The sequence below is a fragment of the Myotis lucifugus genome, unplaced genomic scaffold (genome assembly GCF_000147115.1).
Source record: "Myotis lucifugus unplaced genomic scaffold, Myoluc2.0 scaffold_157, whole genome shotgun sequence".
NCBI lineage: Eukaryota > Metazoa > Chordata > Mammalia > Chiroptera > Vespertilionidae > Myotis > Myotis lucifugus.
This window is the reverse complement of record NW_005871205.1, coordinates 938,992-948,735: the sequence shown is the minus strand read 5'-3', so window position 1 is coordinate 948,735 and position 9,744 is coordinate 938,992. Positions and strand designations below refer to the sequence as shown.

At 51.8% G+C, this 9,744-nt stretch overlaps 1 protein-coding gene across 1 annotated transcript in view; it reads left to right on the top strand.

Moving 5' to 3' along the window:
• NOS2 (nitric oxide synthase 2) overlaps positions 1-9,744 on the top strand; it is a 31,100-nt gene that overhangs the window by 10,414 nt on the left and 10,942 nt on the right. The window contains 11 exon segments of the mRNA XM_014461552.2: positions 1-90; positions 93-123; positions 1,934-2,108; positions 2,201-2,302; positions 5,448-5,526; positions 5,529-5,641; positions 6,369-6,451; positions 6,816-6,960; positions 8,054-8,158; positions 9,079-9,128; positions 9,481-9,655. Coding sequence (XP_014317038.1) covers positions 1-90; positions 93-123; positions 1,934-2,108; positions 2,201-2,302; positions 5,448-5,526; positions 5,529-5,641; positions 6,369-6,451; positions 6,816-6,960; positions 8,054-8,158; positions 9,079-9,128; positions 9,481-9,655 — 1,148 coding nt within the window.

The following is a 9,744-nucleotide window of genomic DNA, read 5'->3' as shown; positions in this document are numbered from 1 at the left end:
TCGACCTGGGCTGAAACCCAGTACGGCGCTTCGACGTGTGCTCTGGTCTGCAGGCGGCGGCGCGACCCTGAGCTCTTCGAGATCCGCCTGACCTGTGCTCGAGGTGCCTATGGAACATCCCAAGTAAGCGGGCTGAGGGTGCTGGGTGTGAGTTAACATGCAGGTCCCCCTCCTTTCCTGAGGGAGACCTCCACCCTCAGGCCTCTCTTTGCATCTCCTCCAAAGCCCAGTCAGCAGCAGGTGCCCCACAGGGCTTGCTTTCAAGGCCTCCCCTGGTCACCCTCATACAGCGACTCTGCACTGTGTCTGGGGCTTCCGACTTATGAGGGCGTATTGATGAGGAGGGGGAAGCGCAGGCTTGGACAGATGGGGCCCTAGGAGCTTGGGAAGCAGTGACCTTGGGAGAGGAACCCTTGTGGGGCTCTGAGATCCTCACACTGAGCAGCACAGGCCTCTTTTGCCTTCCTGCCAGTTCTCTTAGCGGTGCCTCGCCTGACTGTGATGAAAGCATAGGTTAGAGCAGGGGTGGGCAAACTTTTTGACTCGAGGGCCACAATGGGTTCTTAAACTGGACCGGAGGGCCGGAACAAAAGCATGGATGGAGTGTTTGTGTGAACTAATATAAATTCAAAGTAAACATCATTACATAAAAGGGTACGGTCTCTTTTTTTTTTAGTTTTATTCATTTCAAACGGGCTGGATCCGGCCCTCGGGCCGTACTTTGCCCACAGCTGGGTTAGAGTGACTTCAAGAGCTCATCTGGTTCAGCCCTTGCTCCAGACAGCTCTCACAATCACAGAAGTACCTGCCTATGTTGAGACTCACTATGTCGCCATCATTGGGCTGGGCTCTCTTTCTGTGTGTGCGCCTTGAATTTCCGGAACTCAGTCCGCCTCAGGGCCATTGGACTTGCTGTTCCGTGCCCTTTCCTCAGAGTACATTCCTTCTTGTCAGTGCGGTATTCCCCCTCCCAGAAGCCCCTCCTGATCTAGAGTAGCGCCCCCACCCTCTGTTTAACACATCACCTGGTTTTTATTTTCCTATTTATTTGTTTGTTTGCCTGTTTATAGTCTAGACTGGAGTCTATAGACTGTAAACTCCTTGAGAATAGGGATCTTGCCTTTTTTGTTGTTGTTAATCCTCACCCGAGGATATTTTTCCATTGTTTTATTTTATTTTATTTTTTTGGGGGGAGGGGAGGAAGAGAGAGAGAAAGAGAGAGAGAGAGAATTATAGATGTGAAAGAGATACATAGATTGGTTGTCTCCTACATGTGCCCTGACTGGGTATGTGCCCTTGATCAGGAACCAAGCCCACGACCCTTTGGTGTGTGGGGTGGTTTTCTAACCACTGAGCACACCAGCCAGGGCAGGGTCTTGCCTTTCTTGTTCAGCAATATATCCTCAACACCTAGCAGGGTGCTTAGCACGTAGTAGGTGCTCAATTATAAATATTTCTGGAATAAATGAACATACAAGTGAATGATAGTACTGTCTTCACAGTAATCTCACAAGTTTGATGCTATTACCTCTATTTTGTTGGTGGGGTGAGTGAGGCTCAGAGCGGCTAAATAACATCCCAAGTTCACACAGCTGGTAAGCAGTAAGGCAGAACCTGAAGCCAGGCTTTCTGACTCTAGCGTCCTTAACCACTATGTTATGTGGGTTCTCAGCATTTGGCACTGGCCTGTCACATACTTGATGCTTACTGTATGACTGGGTGAATTAATGAATGAGTGAATGAATGCATAATCAATGAAGGACACTGCGTGCACCCATTCACTCCTCCGGGGGGATGAACTTAGAGATCAACCCTTGGAACAAGAGCTTTCTTGGTTGACTCTTTCTGAAGCTTTTTTGGGGGGCGGGGAGGTGGTGGTGAGCGTGGGCAGAAGTGAAGGCCCCAATACCCACTGGCTGTGTGTCCCTGCCAGGTACGAGTGGTTCCGGGAGCTGGGGCTGAAGTGGTACGCCCTGCCTGCCGTGTCCAACATGCTGCTCGAGGCGGGTGGCCTGGAGTTCCCAGGGTGCCCCTTCAACGGCTGGTACATGGGCACAGAGATCGGGGTCCGGGACTTCTGTGACGTCCAGCGCTACAACATCCTGGAGGTAAGGAGGGCCATCCAGCTGGGCCAGCGGGAGGTGTGGGCCTGTGGTTTGGTCCCAAGGGCTGATGCACCGCCATTTCTCTGCCTGTGCAGGAGGTGGGCAGAAGGATGGGCCTGGAAACGCACAAGCTGGCCTCGCTCTGGAAGGACCAGGCTGTCGTTGAGATCAATGTCGCCGTGCTCCACAGTTTCCAGGTATGACTGGGGTTCTGTGGGCCTTTCTGGTTAGAAGGTCATCTGGCCCAGCCTCGCGTGCCATGCTTGACTTCCCATGACATCACTGTTCATTTATTTATGCACCAAACAAGCATGGAACACCCAGCTTGCGCCACACATGGTGCTAGGTGCTGGGGATACAGACAGTTACGCCCTCCCACTAACTTGAGGTCTCCTAGTACAGCTTGCAGGCTTCTAGCAACAGGCAGCTACTTTCCTCCCATGACTGGTCAACCCCTGCTTTTAAGCACTGAATCCTGTCCTCTCTCAATTTCTCAAGGACTTTAATCCTGAAAATTCCCCCCTTCTCTCTCCTGTCTCACCAGTGTCTCCCTCCACTGGGTCATTCCTGTCAATATCAATAGGCTGTCATGGTTCTCATCTCAAAGAAATCCATGGCTAGCTAACCCAATGCCTCCTCCACCTCCCACCTTGTTTTCTGCGTCCCTTTACAACAAAACCAAGGAAGGACCTCCTTACACTTCCGCATCCTCAGCCTCTCCCGTCGGGCCTTTATCTCCCACCAACCTCCCAGTCACACTAGAATTCTTGCTGTTTTTCAGACTCACCGATACAGTTCCCACCTCAGGGCCTTTGCACGTGCTTTTCCCTCTGCCTAGAACACTCTTCCCACAAGTCATCCCACGACCGGCCCCTTCCCTTCATTGAGGTGCCAATGTCACCTCCTCAGAGGAGCCCTTCCTGACCATGCATATAAAACGGCACCCTCACCCCACCTCCACCCTCTCTCTCTTCTTCCCTTAACACTCTTTATTTTTCTTCATAATACTTATTAGCTCCTGACAATATATACTACATCTACTTCTTTCTTTCTTTGTTGTTTTGTCCCCAACCCCAGCCCACCCCCAGCCCACCCCAGAATGTAAGCTCCATAGGCCAGATGTCTTATCTCTCTTGTTTACTGCTCTACCTCTAGAGTCCAGAAGAGTGTCTGCCACATGGTAAAAAAAAAGTGTGTTGAGTGAATGAACGAGAGCCCACAACCACATGAGCAGTGGTGCTCTTATTTCTGAGCGACAGTGTCCACCCCTTGGACCTACACACAGCAGGTTGGTTCCTGTGTGAGACGGAGCCCACTGGACCATCTGCTGCTCTTACGCATGTAAACACGTCCTTTGGGAAGGAGGCATGGGGTGTGTGAAGATATTGCTGTAGAAGCTGGGACCATCTCCACAAAACTGGCAGGTGCCCTGGTGGCCAAACCACTGGGCAGAGAGTCATTCACTCATTCAGCAAAGTTTTATTGAGCGTTTTCCACGTGCCAGGCCCTAGGCTGGGCCACAGACGTGAGTGGTGAACAAACCAGACAAACATTTGTCCTTGTGAAGTGTAGTGGGGAGCTGACATTAAACAATCGCCCAGTAAATATTTACGATCACACGCTGTTCCCCAGGGCAGGTCACCCCATAGGTAGGTCAAGCTTGTGCTTGATTCAGGGAGGGGGTGGCCTTGAGACAGGACAGGAAGAGCCCCGTGGGGCTGGCCCAGCTTGGGGAGGCCCCAAGGGCCACCCGTGGACCACACATCCTGACTCCTGGGGCTCCCAGCATCGGCCCTGACACTGGCAGGATGCAGATCTGTTCCCGAAAACCTGTTGATCCTTCTCTGGCCCTTGACCATTGCTGGTCATGTCCCGTCACTGCTTTTGAGTCTCCAAGACTTCCTCGTCACTGACCCTCCTCACAGTAAACTTCAAAAGACTTGGCCTTGTTTCCTAATTTTTAAAACAGAGATAATAACTGTCCCCCCATCCCTAGGTAAGAATTCAATGAAATAGATGCAATTTAGCAGGACTGCCTGGCCCATGGTGAACACTTAGCAAGCACTCATGTTGTTGTTGTTGTTATTTATTATTGTTACTGTCATTATCACAACAATCCATTCCAGAGCTTAAAACTGATCTGGAACCCAGGAGTTGCGTATGTATGGTGTATGTATGTATACATTTTAGAAGGTGTGAGGGGGCCTCCTGGGACCTCCCTCAGCTACTAGTAGCTCCTCTCCTCCTCGTGGCCTTGACTCATGTTTGTGTCCTCCTCCAGGAATGCCTGTCTCTGGCCTAACTTGTACCCATCTCTCGGGACTCACCTCCTCTTATAAGCTGTCCCTGGAAGCCCCATCTCTCCTCCAGGCCTCTGAGCTAAGCCCTCTCCTCTGCCCTCCATCAGCACCTGCACCCCTCCCCGTAGCTGCTATCAGACCACGTGAAAAGCGGACTTGCTTCTTCCTCCCCTAATTAGAATACAATCTGATGCATGGAGGGGCCGTGTCTTTCATGTCTATAATGCCAGTGCCTTATGCACTGCCTGGCAGATAGAAATAATAGCAGCAGCTAACTTTACTGAGCACGTTCTGTGCTTTACTTGTAATAATGTATTGCATCCTTTCGATAACCTCATGAGGAACTGTTAGCATCCCCACTTTACAGACGAGGCAACTGCGGCTTAGTGAGGTTCAGGAACTAATGACTTGTGGTCACAGGGCCAACAAGAGGCCAACGTTGGAACCACTACAGGAAGCAAGTGTCTCCTGGCTGCATGGGTTGCCTCTGGCATTGAGGGTGTGGCCCTTGTTGGGTCAGTGTGGGAAGCTCAGACCCCGTGGCTTTTAATTTTAGGATGTTGGTCACTTGTCTTCCAGACACTATGGTTCTCCCAGTGCTTCCGTCCTCTTCAGAGGGGTCTAGTTCCTTCTCGGCCAAGAGAGCCACATCCGTGGGGAAGTGACTCCTGGGATTCTCTCCCAACAAAAATGCACTGTGGTTTGATTTATCAGCATCCAGAGAGAGAGCCATCAGCTGGGAATTTGGGGAGACCTGAGGGCATGGCCTGAGAAGCTGGACACTGCCCCAGAGGGCCAATAGGAGGCCACCATCTGATCTGTGGGCTGACCATGGTGATAGTGATTTTTCTGGCTCCTTCGGCGTGCCTTCCTCTGGATATTTATTTTCAGCCACAAGGAGGGGACCAGGAGGAATTGTTGTCCCATTTTACAGATTTCCAGGCCTCCCAGGGTTTACCTGGGAACCCTGCAGTCAACCGACCACTCTCCTGATTCCCCCGTCCCTTGTCTCAACTCCCCCTCTTGCCTCCTTCTGATTTAGAAGCAGAATGTGACCATCATGGACCACCACTCAGCTGCAGAGTCCTTCATGAAGTACATGCAGAATGAGTACCGGTCCCGAGGGGCTGCCCCGCCGACTGGATTTGGCTGGTGCCCCCCATTTCTGGCAGCATCACCCCCGTGTTCCACCAGGAGATGTTAAACTATGTTCTGTCCCCTTTCTACTACTACCAGGTAACAGAGGGCTTTCCTCTTCTCTCTGTCTTGGGGGCTCAGGGGTAGAGACAGTGTGTGTCTGCACATGTGTGCATGTATGTGCACGTGCATGCATGTGTATGCGTGTGCATGCATGTGTGCATGTGCATGCTCGCTCGTGCAGGACATATGGGGAAGGACCAAGAATACAGACATTCTTAATACTTTTTATTTATTTTGTAAAGGTATTCTTTTTAAAAATATATATATTTTATTGATTTTTTACAGAGAGGAAGGGAGAGGGATAGAGAGTTAGAAACATCGATGAGAGAGAAACATCCATCAGCTGCCTCTTGCACACCTCCTACTGGGGATGTGCCTGCAACCAAGGTACATGCCCTTGACTGGAATCGAACCTGGGACCCTTCAGTCCCCAGGACGGTGCTCTATCCACTGAGCCAAACCGGTTAGGGCAAGGTATTCTTTTTTTTTTTTTTTAAATGTTTTTATTGATTTTAGAGAGATAGATGAAAACATCGATGAGAGAGAGAGAGAGAGAGAGAGAGAGAGAGAGAGAGAGAGACATTGATTGGCTGCCTCCTGCATACCCACTACCAGGGATTGAGCCCGCAATCCGGGCATGTGCCCCGAATAGGAATCCAATGGGGGAAATCTTGGTTCATGGGTCGATGCTCTCAACCAGCATTCCCAAGTCCACGCTGAGCTCGCACCTGCCTGGCTCTCACATCTGCCTTCTTTCCTGAAGGTGGAGGCCTGGAAAACCCACGTCTGGCAGGACGGGAAGCGGAGGCCCCGGAGAAGAGAGATTCGGTTTCAAGTCCTGGTTAAGTAAGTGAGAGTGGCCAGTGTTGACATCTTCCTTCCAGTCAGCCTGCCTTTCTAGGCCTTGAAGGGCAAGGAACAAAGAAGTGATCTTGATGGAGTTTGGCTCCCAAGGTCCCCACACCAATTCCAAGGGTCACCTGTCGCTATTGTCCCAACCTCCTCTTGCCTCCATTTTCCCAAAGGGTCTAAGCAGCAGGTGGAGCGAGCGAGGGGAGGAGAAGGTGGTGAGTCAGGGTTGATAGCTGGTGAGAAACGTGGGTTCTTTTAACTCAATCTGCCCACTTTAAACACTGTCCCCTCCCAGCCTCCTGGGCCCCCATCTCCCTCTGGAAAGATGACCCGGCACAGTATCTGTCTGTCCCCACAGAGCCGTGCTCTTTGCCTCTATGCTGATGCGCAAGACCATGGCGTCCCGAGTCAGAGCCACCATCCTCTTTGCGACGGAGACCGGAAAATCGGAAACGCTGGCCCAGGACCTAGGGGCTTTGTTCAGCTGTGCCTTCAACCCCAAGGTACCTGACCCGGCTGGACGTGTGCCGTTCCCCTGCCTGTGTTCAGGGAAATCTGGGAAAGTCAGAGTGCTCTGCTCCAGGACGTCTCAGAGCCTGGATGTGTGGCTCTACGTTGTAAATCACACATAGGAGGATAGGTGTGTCCAGGGGTTCTCAAACTTACACAGTTGATACATTTTTCAGAGTGTTCCAGGGAATGCAGGTTGAGAAACACTTTCTTTAAAATATATATATTTTATCAGAGAGGAAGGGAGAGATAGAAACATCAATGATGAGAGAGAATCATTGATTAGCTGCCTCCTGTATGCCCTCGCTGGGGATCTAGCCCACAACCCGGGCATGTGCCCTGACTGGGAATTGAACTGTGACCTCCTGGATCATGGGTCGATGCCCAACCACTGAGCACACTGGTCGGGCGAGAAACACTTTCCTAATGAGCCCAAGTCTCAGTTTCCATGAGCTGCTCTAGATGAATTTTATTGCCGTTCACTGCACACCTTCCCTACAGGGTGCAGTGCTGAATGTGAAGGAGGCAAAGGGTGAATAAAGTGCAGACAAATAAAACCCCAGAGGGTGGCTCACCCATCCCGTCAGTGCTGGACGTCATTCTTCACCCCTGCAGGCCTCCCGAGGCAGGTGGGCCCGGGTAGGAGCGAGGCCGTGACACCCTTCACCTGACATTAGTGTCAGGCAGTGTCTGGGTTCCGGAGGTGCCAGAGGAGTTGTCATTTTTGTAATCTGCTCACCCTATTTTTGTAGAAGATACGTCCATGCACTAAGAATCCAAAATAGCCGCGGAAGTGTTTTGATTTGGGAGGTGTAGTGGAGGCAGACCCCCCAGCTTGCTGACGTGGTGGAGGTGGGGCTGGAGGCAGGGAGAATTGAGGCCCTGTATTCAAGGGGATTCATCTGACGGATTTGTTAGGCACTCGCCTTCTCTGTGCCACACCTGTGCTGGGGGGAGACGGGGGACCTGCGTGATGAAGGGGGCTAAGGGACTGGGTCAGGGTGGGAAAGCACAGGGTGTCTGGGGAGGGCACAGAGGGCTCCAGCCTGGGAACCAGGGCTGATGCCCACCCTCGGTGCCATGCAGGTTTTCTGCATGGACGAGTACAGGCTGAGCAGCCTGGAGGAGGAGCAGCTGCTGCTGGTGGTGACCAGCACCTTTGGGAACGGAGACTCCCCCGGCAATGGAGCGGTAGGTGGCCCAGGTCCCAGGGGTCTGGGGGGTGGTAGGGCCCAAGGAAGGGATGTGGGGGGTCAGCATATCCTGAGGAGGACATTTGGGGGTGAGTGCTCAGATCACTCTGGTTGCCCAACGTCAGCCATTTGCCTGTGTCCTTCGTAATGATCGCCATATGCACGTGTGACCTTTCCTACGACATACTTAATAGATTTCAGCAAACTGACCTACCTTTCAAATTCAACAATTCATGTTTAAAGGAAACTCTATCTCACTCTAACAAATCCAATGAAAGCCAAACAGAGTTATTGAATTTTAGCTAGATGCTATTAGCCGACCATGGCTTGCTTAGGGTTTTTTTTGTTTTGTTTTGTTTTTAAATAGTAGGCAAGTATTAGAGAGGTGTTAAGGCTCCATTACTACCAATGTGAGACTTTCTCCCTAGTGTTTAAGAGAACAACAACAACAAAAAGTTGAAGTGGGAATAACTAAAAAAAAAATTACAGAGGAGAGAATACTATCTTACCAGGAGATCTGACACTATATCTGCTAGGTCATGTACCACATAAAATTATCTTGAGTCCCTGGGAAATCAGGGTTATTTTAGAAAATACGGGAACAGTTGTTGCTCTCACCAGTTCCAAACAGGAAGCGAGGCTCACTCGCGCCCCCATCAGGAAACCCTCTACAGGGCTGGGTGGGGTGGGGGCTGGGCTGTTTCCAGGCCCCCCACTGAGGGTCAAGGCCACATGAGTGGCAAAGGCTGGACTTGTCCCTGAGCCCCAGCCAGGTACACATCAACCAACTTGCATTTGTGGATCTTGAACCTTCTCTCAGATGTGGCCGGTTCTGAATGGGCCACCAGAAGAAAAGAAACAGCAATTGCTTTTATGAATCCTGTCCTGAGAACTTTGTGGTTCTCTCTCTCTTTCTAGAAACTGAAGAAATCCCTCTTCATGCTGAAAGAGCTCACCAACAAGTTCAGGTAAGGCTGTTCCCACCTCCTCTTATCCGAGCCCTGCCTGATGGGCCGAGTCTGGCACTGGGTGTATATTAGAGGGTCCTCTCTGGGGTGTCCAGGCCTGGAGAGAGCCTGTCCTCAAGCCAGGGAATCCACGCCCCTCTTACAGGTCTGCAGGCCAAACTTAGGGTTGGTCATGGGAATTGGTGACAAGCTTCTGGCCCTAGGGAAGCCCATAAGGGGGCATCCACTATTGGGCCCTGTGCCCGGCTGCACTGCGAGTGCCTGAGCCCGGCCTATGGGCTGTTGGTGCTGCTGGGAGATGCTTGCATGGCTGGCTCACTCCAGTCTGTGTGTGTGTGTCCTCCTCGGGCAGGTATGCCGTGTTTGGCCTCGGTTCCAGCATGTACCCTCAGTTCTGCGCCTTCGCTCATGATGTCGACCAGAAGTTGTCCCACCTGGGAGCGTCTCAGCTCACCCCGACGGGGGAAGGGGACGAGCTCAGTGGGCAGGAAGAGGCCTTCCGCAGCTGGGCCGTGCAAACCTTCAAGGTCAGTTCACAGCTGGTGCTGCCCCACAGCATGGACAGGGCGCAGTGGTGCCCCCGGAAGAGCTCCACTTTAGGCCTGTGTCCCCGGGT